Source organism: Coregonus clupeaformis, chromosome 9 (assembly GCF_020615455.1).
Source record: "Coregonus clupeaformis isolate EN_2021a chromosome 9, ASM2061545v1, whole genome shotgun sequence".
Classification (NCBI taxonomy): Eukaryota; Metazoa; Chordata; class Actinopteri; order Salmoniformes; family Salmonidae; genus Coregonus; species Coregonus clupeaformis.
In genome coordinates, this window is record NC_059200.1 from 47,895,039 (window position 1) to 47,914,976 (window position 19,938).

The 19,938-nt window shown below is 43.8% G+C and overlaps 1 protein-coding gene across 1 annotated transcript in view; it reads right to left on the bottom strand.

The window, feature by feature from the left end:
- Window positions 1-11,089: 11,089 nt before the first annotated feature.
- Window positions 11,090-19,938, bottom strand: part of LOC121574022 (gamma-aminobutyric acid receptor subunit alpha-6) — a 36,178-nt gene continuing 27,329 nt past the window's right edge. The window contains exon 10 of the mRNA XM_041886535.2: window positions 11,090-13,396. Within this exon, the coding sequence (XP_041742469.1) occupies window positions 13,384-13,396 (13 nt within the window). The 3' untranslated portion in view covers window positions 11,090-13,383. The remainder of the gene's footprint in view (window positions 13,397-19,938) is intronic.

A 19,938-nucleotide genomic window follows, 5' to 3' on the forward strand; every position in this document is an offset into this window, starting at 1 on the left:
ACATCCACACTGATATGTCTGCCAGACATGCAGAGATGCGATTCTCCACCTGGTTATCAGAAGGGGGAAAGGAGAAAATTAATTGTGTGTCGTCGGCGTAGCAATGATAGGAGAGACCATGTGAGGATATGACAGAGCCAAGTGACTTGGTGTATAGAGAGAATAGGAGAGGACCTAGAACTGAGCCCTGGGGGACACCAGTGGTGAGAGCACATGGTGCGGAGACAGATTCTCGCCACGCCACCTGGTAGGAGCGACCTTTCAGGTAGGACGCAATCCAAGAGTGAGCAGCTCCGGAGATGCCCAACTCGGAGAGGGTGGAGAGGAGGATCTGATGGTTCACAGTATCAAAGGCAGCGGATAGGTCTAGAAGGATAAGAGCAGAGGAGAGAGAGTTAGCTTTAGCAGTGTGGAGAGACACTGTGACACAGAGAAGAGCAGTCTCAGTTGAATGACCAGTCTTGAAGCCTGACTGGTTTGGATCAAGAAGGTCATTCTGAGAGAGATAGCAGGAGAGTTGGTTAGAGACGGCATGCTCAAGGGTTTTGGAGAGAAAAGAAAGAAGGGATACTGGTCTGTTGACATCGGAGGAATCGAGTGTAGATTTTTTGAGGAGGGGTGCAACTCTCGCTCTCTTGAAGACGGAAGGGACATGGCCAGTGGTCAAGGATGAGTTGATGAGCGAGGTGAGGTAAAGGAGAAGGTCTCTGGAAATGGTCTGGAGAAGAGAGGAGGGGATAGGGTCAAGCGGGCAGGTTGTTGGGCGGCTGGCCGTCACAAGTCGCAAGATTTCATCTGGAGAGAGAGGGGAGAAAGAAGTCAAAGCATAGGGTAGGGCAGTGTGAGCAGGACCAGCGGTGTCATTTGACTTAATAAATGAGGATCGGATGTCGTCAACCTTCTTTTCAAAATGGTTGACGAAGTCATCCACAGAGAGGGAGGAGGGAGGGGGAGGAGGAAGAGGATTCAGCAGGGAGGAGAAGGTGGCAAAGAGCTTCCTAGGGTTAGAGGCAGAGTTTTGAAATTTAGAGTGGTAGAAAGTGGCTTTAGCTGCGGAAACAGAGGAAGAGAATGTAGAGAGGAGGGAGTGAAAAGATGACAGGTCCGCAGGGAGTCTAGTTTTCCTCCATTTCCACTCGGCTGCCCGGAGCCCTCTTCTGTGAGCTCGCAATGAGTCCTCAAGCCACGGAGCAGGAGGGGAGGACCGAGCCGGCCGGGAGGATAGGGGACATAGAGAGTCAAAAGATGCAGAAAGGGAGGAGAGGAGGGTTGAGGAGGTAGAATCAGGAATCGGAGGGAGAAGGATTTAGCAGAGGGAAGAGATGATAGAATGGAAGAGGAGAGAGTAGCGGGAGAGAGAGGGCGAAGGTTGCGACGACACATTACCATCTGAGTAGGGGCAGAGTGAGTAGTGGTGGAGGAGAGCGAGAGAGAAAAGGATACAAAGTAGTGGTCGGAGACTTGGAGGCGAGTTGCAGTGAGATTAGTAGAAGAACAGCATCTAGTAAAGATGAGGTCAAGCGTATTGCCTGCCTTGTGAGTGGGGGGGCGGTGAGAGGGTGAGGTCAAAAGAGGAAAGGAGTGGAAAGAAGGAGGTAGAGAGAAATGAGTCAACGGCAGACGTAGGGAGGTTAAAGTCACCCAGAACTGTGAGGGGTGAGCCATCCTCAGGAAAGGAACTTATCAAGGCGTCAAGCTCATTGATGAACTCTCCAAGGGAACCTGTAGGGCGATACATGACAAGGATGTTAAGCTTGAATGGGCTAGTGACTGTGACAGCATGGAATTCAAATGAGGAGATAGACAGATGGGTCAGGGGAAAAAGAGAGAATGTCCACTTGGGAGAGATGAGGATTCCTGTGTGTCAAAAGGCTGATGTGGACGCGGTGTTGGAGTCAGGCGCAGGACACAGAAGCTTAGTCGATCCAACTTTAATAGTCACAGGAGCAAAATACAAATCCAACGGGCCTCATAAACAGGAGGCGAGCGAATACGCAAAACAGTGCGTAAAGTGCAAACAGCACTAACAATAAGAAAACAAATAACCTACACCAACAGGCGTACAACGACACACAACTACAAACAAAACCAAAGGAAACTTATAGGTGACATAATCAATACGTGATATGGAACAGGTGCACTAATCAGACAAAACCAAACAAACATAGATAACATCAAACGGTGGCAGCTAGTACTCCGGGGACGACGAACGCCGAAGCCTGCCCGAACAAGGAGGAGGAGCAGCCTCGGCGGAATTCGTGACACTGTTCCACCGCCGCGCTGACCAGATGCTCTCGGGGTATGCGAGAACACATGGTTAGACGAGGAAAGAGCAGTGTTTTCTGTGGTAATCCATTTTTCCGTCAGCGCCAAGAAGTCGAGGGACTGGAAGGTAGCATAGGCTGAGATGAACTCTGCCTTGTTGGCCGCAGAACGGCAGTTCCAGAGGCTGCCAGAGACCTGGAACTCCACGTGGGTCGTGCGCGCAGGGACCACCAGATTAGAGTGGCAACAGCCACGTGGTGTGAAGCGTTTGTATGGCCTGTGCAGAGAGGAGAGAACAGGGATAGACAGACACATAGTTGACAGGCTACAGAAAAAGGCTACAATAATGCAAAGGAGATCGGAATGAAATGAACTAAACATCTGGGAAAGCGAGAGAGTGGGGCCTCCCTCACTTACGTTTCACTGAAACACTCAAATATAACTCTCCCAACTTCCACTTTAGAAATTATAATTGTTGTAAACTACAGCGGTTCAATGTTTTCTAGGAATAGACTCTAACTTAGTTTATTCAGCTAGCTAACTTGGTACAGTATTCTTCCGTGAAAACCGTCCAGGGCACCGAATCCTATGACGCCAAAGCCAACTAGCATGCCAGCCTCCAATAACACGGTTTAGCACCAATACTCGGTTACAACAAACCACCAGTGTGTTAACACGCCAAGCAGATCATTCGTGTCCGTGTCTAACGTTGTGTAAAGTTTTGGGTTAGTTTTGACAGTTTGAGTGAGTACGTCGTCAACTTATTCAGCCAGTTAGTTAGCTAGAATAGTTAGCACACTAGCTAGCCATTGCTCTCTGCCAACGAAATAACCCCTCCTCCCACGGCACGAACACACAGAGAGCCAAGCTAACGTTAACTAGTCACCCATGTCCCGAATTCCCTTGAACGACTCTGGTTACCAGTATGTAAAAACAAAACAAAAATAAATGTAGGTTATAACTTACCCTTAGTAGCTACTGTTAGCCAGTTAAGTGCAAAGCTAGCCACTGAATCGATTCAGCCAGTTCGCGTCTGTCCCAACGGAGAGAAAGCGTCTCCAAATATTAAAGTTAGGTCGTTCCAGCTATTGTTTAGTTAGCTATCCAGGTAGCTACATTTCGAGTACAGTAGCTACTAACTACCTAACGTTAACGCTTCAGATAATGAGGTTAGAAAAACTGAATGGTAGGTAGCTAGCTGGCATAATTACAGGTACTCTTAAGCGTGAAATAACATTGGAAACAACTATCCACAGTTGCTATTAGTTACCAGTAGCTACCCGCTAGCTAGCTAGCTTTATTGGTCCAGGTAGTGAGTTAGCTAGCCTCGTGCTTCACCGGGCTCAGTGGAATACAATACTTACCTACAATATTTACCTACAATAAAATACAATAACTACCTAGATAAACTACCTACAATACCTAACTACAATATCTACCTACCTACAATCTAAATACATGGTTTAAGCTTTACTCAACACCATATAAGCCAAGCTTACCTCCATGCGTTTTTCTGGATTTTGTTGTTGTTATTCTGTCTCTCACTGTTCAAATAAACCTACCATTACAATTATAGACTGAGCATTTCTTTGTCAGTGGGCAAACGTAAAAAATCAGCAGGGGATCAAATACTTTTTTCTCTCACTGTAACACTTTGTATTCGGGACATAAAGCTAATTTGCAGTATTACTTTAGTGTCTTATTGCAAACAGGATGCATGTTTTGGAATATTTTTATTCTGTACAGGCTTCCTTCTTTTCACTCTGTCATTTAGGTTAGTATTGTGGAGTAACTACAATGTTGTTGATCCATCCTCAGTTTTCTCCTATCACAGCCATTAAACTCTGTAACTGTTTTAAAGTCAACATTGGCCTCATGGTAAAATCCCTGAGCGGTTTCCTTCCTCTCCGGTTACTGAGTTAGGAAGGACGCCTGTATCTTTGTAGTGACTGGGTGTATTGATACACCATCCAAAGTGTAATTAATAACTTCACCATGCTCAAAGGGATATTCAACGGCTGTTTTTAGTTTTTTTTACCCATCTTCCAATAGGTTCCCTTCTTTGCGAGGCATTGGAAAACCTCCCTGGTCTTTGTGGTTGAATCTGTGTTTGAAATTCACTGCTCAACTGAGGAACCTTACAGATAATTTTGTGTGGGGTACAGAGATGAGGTAGTCATTCAAAAACCATGTTAAACACTATTATTGCACACAGAGTGAGTCCATGCAACTTATTATGTGACTTGTTAAGCAAATATTTACTGCTGAACTTATTTAGGCTTGCCATAACAAAGGGGTTTTATACTTATTGACTCAAGACATTTCAGCTTTTTATTTGTAATTAATTTGTAAACATTTCTAGAAATCTAATTCCACTTTGACATTGTGGGATATTGTGTGTAGGCCATTGACCCTAAATCTCAATTTAATTCATTTTAAATTGAAGCTGTAACACAACAAAATGTGAAAAAATTCAAGAAGTGTGAATCCTTTCTGAAGGCACTGTATATGTAATCAGCAATGTTAATATTATAAATATTATATTAGAATATGTAATATGCATAAATATATTTTTTATTCTTCTTCTTTGCACTGTACAAACTTAACTGAGGGGATTGAATGTATTTTATTCAACAAGGAAAAAGGGCTTGCAGGGCTGGATTCAGTTTCAGTTTCCTTCCAGACGGCCCTCTCCGCACCACGGTCAATCCATGCATGCGCTCCACTGACCTTCCTCGGACATCCTGACAGTGAGACAGGGAAGACTTTATGTAAGCACTAAATTATTGTCACTGGGCTGCACAGAGCAATCAGGGGCTTTTGCATCGAGAAATTGCCCAGAAAAACGTTCAGTTAACATATAGACGCCAAACACTTTGGCCAGGATGTTACGCAATGGTGACACTGGCCCTCTGATGCTGTAGGAGAATGGCGCAGTATAAAAGGCTAGCTAGACCATTGCATTGTGCATCTCTCAAACTAATTACATAGGGTGAGTGTTTAAAAAAAAAAGATTGCTTGAACAAACAGCTGGCATTAGGTGTTGGAATTCCAACTCAAAGTTAGCTGGAAATGATGGAGCAGCTAATTCGCTCTGCTGTGTTTCCATGGTAATGTGGAGTGGACCTTATTTATGTTTAATATTTCTGCAGCCCTCCCTTCTCTCCCCTCCCTCCCTTCCAGGCTGTGGCAGGGCTGCTTGGAGGAGTAACTGTGCCCTGTCACGCATCCAACTTGTGCCTTAAACCCAAGGGGATGCTCCTGCGCTTTCATTAGAATAGGTTCTGTCCACGCTGTTCAAACTGTCATCAATCTTCCACTTAAGATATGTAAAAGACAAGCAACAAAGAAAACTGAGAGAAAATCAAAGAAAGTCAAGCACTCTTTGCTGTGTGGATCTGTGTGCAGCATCTATCTACCTCCCAGTGTAGTGTGGTCACATTCATTATGTAATGTTTATTGTAATCTGCAACTACGATCTACCATCTGTCATGTTCCATACTGTTTGGACCTACAGTACATCATTAACTTGATTCTACCCTCCTCCGTCAGTACTTGTTTCATGTTTCAGAGATTACTCATAGAATGCAGCCATATAGTCATAATCTGTGCCTTGTGGGTCAGTAAGCTGCTTACTTGTGGTTATTGCACAAGTGTTTGACTTTTCTATTACCCCCACTAACCTCCCAGGCCATCTTTTTATCTTAAGAGAGAGGGAGCTCTCCTTGCTTTAACTTCACTATCCAGTTATCGTATCAGAGGAGAGATGAGACTGAAGCGTAAAGGTTTGAGGCTGGATCAAAACAAAAGGTGCAGCACTAGACTATTTTCACTGGGTCATGGATGATCCAATAATCCTACAGCTTAGATGTATGGTAGGAGGTCTTAACATGATGGTTTTCTTCACCTTCACTTTCCATATACACTGACTGCACAAAATGTATGTTCCTAATATTGAGTTGCACCCCGTTTTGCCCTCAGAACAGCCTCAATTCGTCGGGGCATGGACTCTACAAGGTGTTGAAAGCGTTCCACAGGGATGCTGGCCCATGTTGACTCCAATGCTTCCCACAGTTGTGTCAAGTTGGCTGGATGTCCTTTGGGTGGTGGACCATTCTTGATACACACAGGAAACTGTTGAGCGTGAAAAACCCAGCAGCGTTGCAGTTCTTGAAAACACTCAAACCGGTGTTCCTAATGTTTTGTCACTCAGTGTATATCTACAATATTAACTGCACTATCATTGTATTTAATCGCAGCCTGGAAACACAGACCCTAAAAGGGATGAGGGCTTTTGAATGGACAGCAGTGAATCAGATCGCTCTGACGATCAATAAAATGATCAGCTTTTAATGAGCCCTCGTTTCCGCAGAACACTGGTTGTCCCCAACACAGGCCCCCGGCCAAGACACCTGGCTTGGCGGTGAGTCATCAATACCCTCTCAGGCATCCTTAATGCTTCCAATCACTTCAAGCCATCCCTTGATTGTCTCCACATGCTAGGGGGAGCCTGGAGGCCCAGATGCATAAAGCACCCCCTCTGCTTAACTACAGCGTAGGAGAGCAGATCGGAGCGGCAACGCAGCATACTGGTTGAATTCAGCTCTCTCTCTGGATCCCAGAAAAGAAAAACTGTTGCCATGGCATCAGAAGAGCTTTTAATCATACGCTGGAAAGCAAGGCCTCCCACCATGTGTTTATGAGTACCTCACACATACAGAGTGGTTCCAGGCTAAACACTAACCGTCTACACTTGCAGGGCCATGTGGCGCTAAATGCTAACCATCTACGCTTGCGGGGCCGTGTGGTGCCCGTCCCCACTGGGTACCGCTGTGAGCCACGCTCCACCGGCACCCTGGCAGTGCAGGATCCTAGAGTCCTGGAGCAACAGCGTTCAGTAGACCATTAGGCATGCATATGACACATTGATTGCTGACTAACAGGGATTTGATTGTTTATGAAAATATATAATAACTTAGCTAGCTAATATAGTCAGTCACTTGTTATGCAAGTATTAAGTGCTAGGCAATTATGAGAACGGTAGCCTCATTACCTCAACAAGAGACAACAGACGGATCCCGGGGGAGAGTCACCTTGTACCTCACCTCTACCCTGCTAGGTCAATTGCCCCCTCGTGGATTTACAGGCATTTACCTGAGAATACTTCTTAGAGCAATGGATTTGATACAGTATACTCTCTCTCTCGGCTTTGTTTACTTTCAATTAGGCCAAAATACGCACACACCAGGTTATTTTGGTTCTCACAGCAAAACAGGGAGGATGTCTCAATGAGGATAAGGCCAATGTAGCTAATAGGTAGGTTCAGTGAGTTCAGAGGTGCAGAGACTATTCATTCTACAGGACCTCTAGTCTCCTGCATGCAGCATGAGCTTATCTAACCTCACTATAAAGTAATGGGCGGTTGATATCAGACATCACTGTGAGGGAACCCTAGCCTCTTCAATCAGCAGCGGAATTTCCCCCGTCTCTTACCATCGTCACTGTAAGGGAGTGTGAAGCTGTAGAGCCTATCGAACAAGGCCCTTTGTCACTGATTTGAGTTTATTTGCGACTGTGCCTCGTGAGTTTTTTTCTATAATACATTAAAACAGGAATTATTTGTCTTATCAAAAGGAACTCATGCACGACTATAATTGTTGATAGCTCAGCATGAGCACATACAGCAATGTGATGAACATGGCTGGCCTATTTAAAATGTGTGATTTAGGATGACATCCATCAACACCGACTCCAACTCTTAGTGTGTGGACGTTCAGTTTCAACAAACACACAGAGCCAGTATTTACACATGGGGTTGAGTATCTCTGAGCAGAAATGGAATTGATGATCCATACACAGATGATACAGTGGTAATTCCTTCAAATATGAACAAACAGCTCCACAAATTATTGGCGTTTAATTATTTCGCTATGTCATTATGAAAGCAACGCTGGGCTATGTGTAGCCGTGCATGAGACACTTGATGTCGCTGGATTGAGAAGGTTTGCAGCCATGTTTTTCAAGCACCAGCTTGGCATTTCAGGCACGAGAGAGTGGGAGTTCTGCATCTATGCTTTATTTTATTTTATTCATTATTCTCTTTCTCCCTCTCTTTCTCTCTATTCCTCCGCTGGCTCATCCTCCCCCTTTCTCTCTATCTCTGACAGTATCAGGGAAGCTGATGGATCAGACTGCATGTGACAGTCTGACATTTGAGTGAATATGATGGGCCTAATATGGTGGCCTCTGACAAGCCTGTGGAAATCATCAGAATACTCAGTGTGACAGAGCCTGAGACACAACAGCAGCTCTCTACTGTCTGTCTGCCTCCCATCCACACCACTGATTGTGCCTCTGTGCCTGACTGTGTGTGTTTTTTTTCTTCTTTTCTTTTGGGGGTCGGGGTCAGGGATTATAATGGCTTCTCTCTTTGCTCTCTATCCACCTACACATATCAGTCTAGCTCCAGAAGGCACAGCAGCACACCTTACAACTAAAAGTTCCCCTACTTTAGCAAAAGTTCACCTCAAAAACAGAAAGTAGACACAAAAAACGACATTCCTCCATCCGCCTGCATATGTAACGCCTACGAGAAGGCCTGCGTGTGTGTGTAAGGGATATGGTGAGCCTGTGCGGAGCGGAGGAGGAGGTGTTGTAGGAGGATACAGACAGCGCACCAATAGGTGGCACTCTACCCTTTTTGACCAGAGAGGAGGGTGACCCAGTGCTTTGGAGCGTATGAGCGTCCTGCGGTCTGGACCAGAGGACAAGTGAATTTAGGAAATCTCTCTCTCGCACTCGCTCACACTCCTCTGCCCTGCGGCTGCTTTCAGGATGTTGTGATATAGAAATACAAGGAGACTGGGGCTTCATATACAGTAGGAACAGCCCCTTCAATACCTTCATGAATTAAAAATGCATACGCCTAAGATGTACTACACTGGTTTATTTTAACCTCGGTTACTTTGTTTCATTCCTACTAAAAGGGCTGAAGGTACATATTTTTTGGCTTGCCACGGTACCCATAAACAACTCTACAGTACATTTCTATCTGATTGCTTGAAAGGGAATACATCATGTTTTGCAAAGTGGGTTGTGCATTTGACAAGGAAAGAAACACACAAACATAATTTGGCTTTATTAAGCATGATAATATACACACAATCCTGAGGGAAAGTATTTATGAGGAGTTTGTTAATAAAACAACAGAACATCTGAACACCAAAATATTGTTTTCTATGGCAATAAAAACGGTGTGTCCAAGGGAAAATAAAACCTAATGAGTTTCAATATGCTAAATAGAGAATATAATGAGTGTGCACAGAATAATTTACTAAAATATTATTACAGTGCCTTGCAAAAGTATTCAGACCCCTTGGATTCCTTCACATTTTATTGTTATACAAAGTGGAATTAAAATGGATTAAATTGCCATTTGTTTTGTCAACAATCTACACAAAATACCATGTAATGTCATAGTGGAAGAAAAAGTTCACTTCTTTTATTAAGATTTAAAAAAAAATGTCAAGCACAGATTCAACTACAAAGACCAGGGAGCTTTTCGAAAGCCTCATAAAGGGCAGTGATTGGTAGATGGGTAACAATAACAAATCGGACATTGAATATCTCTTTAAGCATGGTCAAGTTAATAATTATGCTGTGGATTAAACCACCCAGACACATTAAAGATACAGTCGTCCTGAATTGAGCTGCAGGACAGGAATGAAACTGCTCAGGAATGTTACGATGGTGAACATTGGTGATTTTAAAACAGCTAAAGAGTTCAATGGCTGTGATGGGAGAATAATTACCTAAATGACAAAGTGAAAAGAAGAGTACAAATATATGAAGAGTACAAAACTTGTATGGGAAAGGGGGATATCTAGTCAGTTGTACAACTGAATGCATTCAACTGAAATGTGTCTTCCACATTTAACCCAACCCCTCTGAATCAGAGAGGTGCAGGGGGCTACCTTAATCGACATCCACGTCATCGGCGCCCGGGAAACAGTGGGTTAACTGCCTTGCTCTGGGGCAGAACGACAGATTTTTACCTTGTCAACTCGGGGACTGGCCCGACGCTCCTACCCGCCAAGCTACCTGCCGTATGCAACAAGGCACTAAAGTAATACCGGCAAAAAAAAAAAACACAGCAAAGGAATACTTTTTTGGCCTAAATTCAAAGCCTTATGTTTGGGCCAAATCCAACACAACACATCATTGAGTAACTGCCTCCTTATTTTCATAATGGCATGGGTATGCTTGACATCAGCAAATACTACCTTGTTTTTCAGGATAAAAAGAAATGGGATGGAGCTAAGCACAGGCAAAATCCTAGAGGAAAACCTGCTTCAGTCTGCTTTACACCAGAGACTTCTGGAATTCACCTTTCAGCAGGACAATAACATACAACACAAGGCCAAATCTACACTGGAGTTGCTTACCAAGAAGACAGTGAATGTTCCTGAGTGGCCAAGTTACAGTTTTGACTTAAATCTGCTTGAAAATCTATGGCAAAACTTGAAAATTGCTGTCTAACCATGATCTCCAACATCTTGACAGAGCTTGAAGAATTGTTTTAATAATAATGGGAAAATATTGCACAATTCAGGTGTGCAAAGCTCTTATAGACTTACCCAAGAAGACTCGATGACAAAGGTATTTCTAACATGTATTTACTCAGGGAGCTGAATGCTTATGCAACGACTATATTTTAGTTATTTAATATTTATGAATCTAGAATTTTTCTTTCACTTTGACATTACTGAGTATTTTGTGCAGATTGTTGACAAAAAATTACAATTAAATCAATTTTAATCCCACTTTGTAACACAATACAATGTGAAGAAATCCAAAGGGTCTGAATACTTTTGCAAGACACTGTATATACAAAAGCTGCAATACATTTCAGATCAGTACAAATAATTAACATAATAGCCATATATCAAGCAGGATTTTTAAGACAGAAAATAAAAATAAATATCTATAACTACATTGATCATGAAATATTCACATATGCACAAAGACCAATGTGTTACCATAATGCTGCTTCATATTCCCCCTTCACATTTGCTTAGCCTGTGAATAAAAACTAGGGAATAATAGTGGCTAAGAATCAATGTAACTCATGCCTGTGGTGAAATATAATGTTGAGGGGGCGGTAGATGTCATGATCTTTGATACACACAACCCCAACACTCCAAACCCCTAACAAGGACACTGAAGGGTCACAGGTCATGCTAGTGCTTGTCCCCCATAGAGACCAGTGAGTTGGACATAAGCAGGCAGGTTGAGGTTGGAGAAAATCAATAAGGTCATCAATACAGATCCCTCCATCTTCCTTTTCCATTTAATTAAACTAAATAACCACCTCAATAGGGCTAACAGTCAGGGCTATACATCAGTCACTCCTCTGCCTCTTTCTTTAGGTTCAGACAGTCTTATTCAGAGACAACTGTCAAAAAGTCCCTTCCAGGGCCTGCCAGTATAGTCAGAGCATAAATGTTCTGTCTCCTCAGACTCCACATCAAAAGCAGAGAGGAAGGTTACATTTGAATGCAGTCCATCTACTTTTCCTCAGCAAAAGATCACTACAATATCTGGGGGGAACATGAAAAGAAATGTAAAAAGGTGAAACAACTTGAGGAATATTAATGGACTTCATAAAAAACTGAACCAGATGCTTGATGGTGTTGATAAGTGTGTTGATAAGCTGCAATATGTGCTGCAGAGAGAGGCAGCCAGTGGAAAGACACAGTCATGAATAACCAATAAACACACATATATGAATGTTGGATATATTTAGATGGCGCTACTCTGTGGATTTAATAATTTACCTCTTTCTTTTAATTGGAAATAGTACATAATTATATGTAAATCCAGACAGAAGCTAATGAATAAATTTGGCATGATGCTTAACTGCTTGTGAGAGTACTCAGTTCTAAATTAAATGTAAAGCTGTCATTTATTGAACAATTGCCAACCACAAACCACTTTATCATCCTTTCATGTCCAATAATGACAGATGCAATTACATACAAGTGCAAAAATAGAAAACATTAAAACAAACAACACTGACATTGAAGAATATGTCCATTGAATGAGAGGCGGGCTGTTGCCAGGGAACTATATTTTTATTCTCAGATACGCCGAACATAGCCAAGTAAAGCTAGCAAGGAGAGAATATTGTGAATTCGTTAACGTCCAGGGTTTAGTTTGAGTTGATGGATGCCAACAAATACAGGCCCTGTGATTGATCTTTGACCTGCGTGGAGAGACCGATGACCCTCGCATTTATTTGGATTTGACTGTCTTACAAGATTGTCCCTGTGAATGTGTGTGTCTTTGGGTGTGTGTCTGTATGTGTGTCTTTTGAGTAACTGTGAATATTAAAATGTATGTGAGGAACCAATAACAACCCTTTGACGATTTGGTTTCACCAAATACATTTTTCATTAGAGGAGTGAAAATAGGCCAATGAACCGAAAAATTGAGAGAGATGGCAAAGTTGAAATTGGGAGGAGAGAGTCAGTCAGTCAGTCAGAGTGGAGGCAGTGCACAGTACTCCCCTCAGGTGTGTTCCAGTACTGTCCAGGATAGACGCTGCCAGGCCGTGTATTGTTTTACACAGACAAAGTGCCTCCGCTGCCTCCAGTCCTGTGGCAGACACTCAGCTACTTTTTGGAAAGTCCCACTATTTCAGGCAGGGACCGGGAAAGGGCATTACACTTGAAAGAGAAGTGCCAATGCACATTGTGTCTCTTCAGGGGGAAGACACAGAGGGGATGTGTGAGAGAGAAAGAGATTGAGTACCTGTCTTGAAATAGACTGAGAGTCCAGGCCCATAAGCTATGAGGAAACTTGAGCTCCCAGGTCAACAGTTGGCAAAGCCCTTCAAATCCTCACACACTGAAAGTAAAAAACTAAAAACATAATGTACAGAGGCAGCATTTAAAAAAAAAATACCTTGGCAAGCTTCTCTGTCATCTATCCAGTGTTCTTGTGTTTGTTTGTGTGTGTATGTGTGTGTGCGCGTGTGTGCGCACGTGCACGTGTGCATCCGTGTGCATCCGTGTGCATCTGTGTGATATCAGTGAGGGGGTTCACTCCAAACGGGGCTCACACGCTGTCCCTGTAACAAAGAAAAAAGGAGAGAAAATTAGAACACAGAAACGTGCGGTTATAACTACAGTCCAGTTAACAGAGACATTGCTGTGTGTGTAGTAGAGGGTGTACTGAGGAGGTTGGGGAATGTTCGGGGGCAACGTGACGCATTTTGAAAATAAATAAAGCTCTGCTGTCATCTTGTGAACGCAGGAGGGTGATGGAGTGTGTATTAGCACACACAAATGGCCCAGCAGCCAGCCAGCAGTGTGAACCGCCATACTGAAGGTGTTCTAGTTTGATTCCCTCCCAGGTTTGGCATGAAGGGCCCTTATTATTTAAATCAGTCCCTTGCTCATGGGTTGTCGACAAAGACCTTGCGAAACTAGTCCACCTCTTTCATTCCTTCCCTGGGAAACTCTGCCAGGTGTTTCACACCTACGCCTCCTCTGTCTATGTGTCAAACCAAGGGATTATTCTGAGCGAGAGCACAGCCATCCTCAACCGTGTAGTACTGCATTTGGTGTTATCAAGAATGCCTGTTTCCGGTTTCCTATGGGAGTGTGCATCTGTGAAATGTAATCAGAACCACAACTCTATTGATCTGTGTGGACTACAACACTATGAAGGAATAGATTCCTTTATGTTGTCTTAGATTACTTCTTTGGAAAACCACTGACTAATCAAGATAGGGGGATGCTGTGCCAAGCACGATGTCCTTTTGAAAAATCTCCACATAATAGAGATGGGAAATGGAATTCACCCTGACAACCCTGACGACTTTCGCAGTGAGCAGTCATGGCAAACTATTTGTTATCGTACATATAAACATATAAATGTTCATATTGCTCTGCCTGAATAAACACACAGACATGCATGTAAACACACACATACACACACGTGCATGGAAATACACACACAAACACATACACTCTCTCAGACACAAACACACACAGTCTCTCTCTCACACACACACACACACACAAACACACACGCGCGTAGGGTGAATACTTTCCCCTGAGGCTATAATGAGAAATATGTAAAATTAGGATTACAGTTTTACTGGCCCTCTATATTATCTGCCTGAGATGCAGTAATTTCATTATCATTAAACTGAAGCTATAGCAAAGGCCTTTGCTAGAAAATAGGAATTGAGTTAGAAATTAGATTTCGTGGTTTTGTTTTATGAGAGACCAGAAAATAGCTGTTTTTCAAGTCTGGCACTCCAGTGGGCAATAAAGAAGAGAGCTTATCGCCTATACAGTAGGTAGCTTCAACTTGCACAGACATGAGCAGTGAGCACTGGGCTCACAGAAGCCTTTTGCAGCAAATGTGTTTCCTTGATGTCTGGCCTAGATGGCCCTATTCATTAAAAAGCCACCACAAGGCAGGTAGCAACTAGTCTGGGTACCAGTCTTTTTAGCTAACATTCCACTCCTTGCCACTCCATGTCATTGCCAAAGCTCCTCAACATTCAATATACAGCGGGATTTACGGCGGAGTTGCTCATTGGTTGTTGCAAATAACATTCATATTTTCCATGACAACATGTGGAGCCTTGAAAATAGAATTAGAATTATAACAAGTCAAAGACAAATAATTCACTGTAAGCTAGGTAAATAGTTGTATTTTGATGCTTAAAATCAAAGCAAAGAGGTTTTTTGGTTTGAATTGCAGTATGTACATAGTTTGAGAATTTAGATTTGCGCTAGCAACTTTTGACAGACTGGTTTCATCTGGAGAAACCAAAAATGGTTGCTTAGCAACCATATACCAACTTGTTCTGTGGAGAAAATAAAGTGATAGAGTGCCAATATTTGGATAATCATTGTGACTAGAGAATAGCTGTGAGGGTTATCGAATCAGGATCAACTCCTCTGTTATCCTCAAGCTCATTAATGATAGAATGTTAATATTTGAAAAAGGTAGAAAGGCCAGTCGCTTTGGCACAAGGAGTGGCAAGGAGTGGAATGTTAGCTAAAGAGACTGGTACTCAGGCTAGGTATTGCCCACTATGGATTCCCGGTGGCACTAGTGAGACCCAATCCTACAGTGCCTTCAGAAAGTATTCATACCCCTTTATAAGTGTGATTAAAATTTAGTTAATTGTCATTTTTTGTCAACAATCTACACAAAATACTCTGTAATGTCGAAGTAAAAAAATAAATATATATAACAATGTAAAAAATCATGGAAAATAAAACACTTCATTAGATAAGTATTCAACCCCCTGAGTTAGAATCACCTTTGGCTGCGATTACAGCTGTGAGTTGTGTCTGGGTCAGTCTCTAAGAGCTTTGCACAGCTGGATTGTACAATATTTGTCCATTATTCTTCTAAACATTCTTCAAGCTCTGTTAAGTTGGTTGTTGATCATTGCTAGACAGCCATTTTCAAGTCTTACCATAGATGTTCAAGCCGATATAAGACAAAACTGTAACTAGGCCACTCAGGAACATTTACTGTCATCTTGGTAAGCAACTGGAGTATAAATTTGGCCGTGTGTTTTAGGTAATTGTCTTGCTGAAAGGTGAATTTGTCTCCCAGTGTGTTGGAAAGCAGACGGAACCAAGTTTGCCTCTAGGATTTTGCCTGTGCTTAGCTCTATTCCATTTATTTTTATCCTCAAAAACTCTGTAGTCCTTGCTGATGACAAGCATACCAAACATGATGCAGCCACCACCATGCTTTAAAATATGAAGAGTGGTACTCAATGATGTGTTGTGTTGGATCTGCCCCAAACATAACGCATGGGGCGGCGCACAATTGGCCAAGCGTCGTCCAGGGTAGGGGAGGGAATGGCCGGCAGGGATGTAGCTCAGTTGGTAGAGCATGGCGTTTGCAATGACACGGTTGTGGGTTCGATTCCCACGGGGGGCCAGTATAAAAAATAATGTATGCACTCACTAACTGTAAGTCGCTCTGGATAAGAGCGTCTGCTAAATGACTAAAATGTAAATGTGTTCAGGACAAAAAGAACATTTCTTTGCCACATTGTTTGCAGTTTTACTTTAGTGCCTTGTTGCAAACAAATCAAATCAAATCACATTTTATTGGTCGCATATTTTGCAGATGTTACTGCAGGTGGAGCGAAATGCTTATGTTTCTAGTTCCAACAGTGCAGTAATAACTAACAATACAAAACAATACACACAAATCCCAAAAATAAAAATAAACAAATTAAGAAACATCAGAACGAGAAACGTAATTCTGGAATATAAATATTCACACCTCTTGACTTTTTCCATATTTTGTTGTGTTACAGCCTGAATTTAAAGTTGATTAAATTGAGATTGTGTGTCACTGGCTTACACACAATACCCCATAACGTCAAAGTGGAATTATGTTTTTTAGAAATGTTAAGAAATATATTAAAACATTTAAAGCTGAAATGTCTTGAGTTAATAAGTATTCAACCCCTTTGTTAAGACAAGCCTAAATAAATTCAGGAGTCAAAATTTGCTATACAAGTCACATAATAAGTTGTTTCACTTTGTAATTTATGTTAGTATTGTGGAGTAAACTACAATGTTGTTGATCCATCCGCAGTTATCTCCTATCCCTGCCATTAAAACCAGTTAAATGTAACTAAATGTAATCAACGTAATCCTCCAAATAAATTATTTATCATGAGAGGGCCATAAACAATAACTAGTAATGCTGCATACTCCAAGAAAGGTTAAAATCTCACCTTTCTGGAAAAACTTATAAATTGCTGAGGTGTAGTCACTTTTGAGGACACAAGCTCAAGTACACAATAGAAATATGATACAAATATGAAAATATGAAATATTTGATATGTATTTCCTATTCAAAAAAACTGTATGAATAAGGCTTAAAATTACTAATAGTTAGTTGTGTTATAATTTGATTATACTATATTTAGAAAGCATATAAGATTTCACCTTTCTTATAACTGTAAAATACACATTTGTATGTTTAGTGTTAGAGAAAATGTGCATATTTTGATCAAAATGTCTGTCCACATCGCTGTGAACATCTCACAGAGCTCTAGCTTGGCTTCCTGAACTCGTTAGGAACTTGCATTTCATCTCATTTTAATGTTGTCCATCTATGACAAACAAATCTATGCTTTTTTAAAAACTATTATTGGCTAATCGATCTCTGAATGTGCTACAGTGATGACACCACGCTCTCCTACTGCACTACGATGTAACGATTGCAGGCATGTGGTTTGTCAGTGCCTGTGATGTAGGGTTCAGCCAGGAGTTGATGGACAGTCAGAAGAGCAAATTAAATGGTAGGAGGGACATCCCAGCTTCAAGTGGTTTCAGATTTCAATTCCTACGTCACGTGGGAACCAGGGCTATGGCTCAACGCATGCCATTTCTATCTATGGTGTCCACAGATCTACAAGCGAAAATGTCGTTCGGAACCGGTAACAGAACCACGCAGGTCCCCTAAACAGGGGTTTAAACTCTGTAACTGTTTTAATATCACCATTGGCCTCATGGTGAAATCCCTCAGCGGTTTCCTTCGTCTCCGGCGACTGAGTTAGGAAGGGCGCCTGTATCTTTGTAGTGACTTGGTGTATTGATACACTATCCAAAGTGTAATTAATAACTTCACCTTCTTTTTTTTTACCCATCTACCAATAGATGCCCTTCTTTGCAAACCATTGGAAAACCTCCCTGGTCTACACGTGTTCAGCAGATGTTATTGCGGGTGTAGCGAAATGTTTTTAGCTCCGACAGTGCAGTATATCTAACAAGTAATATCTAACAACTTCATAACATATACCCAATACACACAAATCTAAGTAAAGCAATGGAATTAAGAATATATAAATAAATATAAGGACGAGCAATGTCAGAGCAGCAAAGACTCAAATACAGCAGAATAGTATAGACTACAGTAAATACATATGTGTCACGATCGTCGAAGGAAACGGACCAAGGCGCAGCGTGATAGGCGTACATCTTTTAATGAGTACTTTACACAATAACAAAACAACAAAACGATACGTGAAGTCTAAAGGTTCACCAACACAAACCTATACAGAACAAGATCCCATCAAAGAAGGACCAAGCAGCGTGTTCAGGAGCAAATGCCGGGTAAGGAACTGGAGAAGTTGGCGATGTCCCAGGTGGGCGAATGGTGGTCTTGGGAGGACATGTTCGCGGGCAGAGGGCCATGGGCAAAAGTTAAGGCCCTGGCGAGAGAGGAGGTTCGGCGCCAACCGGGCCGTCGTCGGACAAGCGAGAGGCAACCCCAAGTAATTTTTTTGGGGGGGGGCACACGGCATGGACGACGGGGCTGCTGGAGGCAACTACAGGGCGAGTTTGCGGACTAGGAGAGGAGGCCACCAGGTTACGGGGGCCATTGGTCATGAGGGGGAAGGAGAGTGTAGAGGCACGGCGAGAGGTACTGGGGTGTGTTACCAGTCCGGTCCGGCCCGTTCCTGATCCCTGCACAAGGCCAGTGGTGTGTGTTCCCAGTACGGTCCGGCCTGTTCCTGTCCCTCGCACCAAGCCTGTGATGCGCGTCGCCAGCCCGGTCCGGCCCGTTCCTGCTCCCCGCACCAAGCCTGTCGTGCGCGTCGCCAGCCCGGTCCGGCCCGTTCCTGCCCCTCGCACCAAGCCTGTGGTGCACGTCGCCAGCCCGGTCCGGCCCGTTCCCGCTCCCCGCACCAAGCCTGTGGTGCGCGTCGCCAGCCCGGTCCGGCCCGTTCCTGCCCCTCGCACCAAGCCTGTGGTGCGCGTCGTCAGCCGGTCCGGCCTGTTCCTGCTCCCCGCACCAAGCCAGAGGTGCGCGTCGTCAGCCCGGTCCGGCCCGTTCCTGCTCCCCGCACCAAGCCAGTGGTGCGCGTCGTCAGTCCGGCACAGCCCGTGCCTGTTCCACCGTCGCCAGCCCGGTCCGGCCCGTTCCTGCTCCCCCCGCACCAAGCCTGTGGTGCGCGTCGCCAGCCCGGTCCGGCCCGTTCCTGCCCCTCGCACCAAGCCTGTGGTGCGCGTCGTCAGCCGGTCCGGCCTGTTCCTGCTCCCCGCACCAAGCCAGGGGTGCGCGTCGTCAGCCCGGTCCGGCCCGTTCCTGCTCCACACCGGAGCCTGAGCAATCCGCTCCACCGGTGTCCAGTCCAGCTCCGGCCAGCAGGGCCAGACCAGACCAGGGGCGCTACGGGGGGGTAGCGAGAGAGTGGTGGTCACGCCCGGAGCCGGATCCGCCTCCGAGGCGGAATGCCCACCCGGCCCCTACCCTCTTGAGTTTGGGTGGCGCGGTCGCAGTCCGCGCCTTTGGGGGGGTACTGTCACGCCCTGGCTCTGGGGACTCTTTAATGTTGAGCCAGGGTGTGTAAGTGTCTACATTGTATTTTCTATGTTTCGTTCTAGTTCGTGTTTTCTATGTTGGCCAGGGTGGTTCCCAATCAGAGGCAGCTGATTCTCGTTGTCTCTGATTGGGACCATACTTAGGCAGCCGGTTGGCACTAGTTTATTGTGGGATCTTGTTCTGTATAGGTTTGTGTTGGTGAACCTGTAGACTTCACGTATCGTTTGTTGTTTTGTTATTTTGTATAAAGTACTCATTAAAAGATGTACGCATATCACGCTG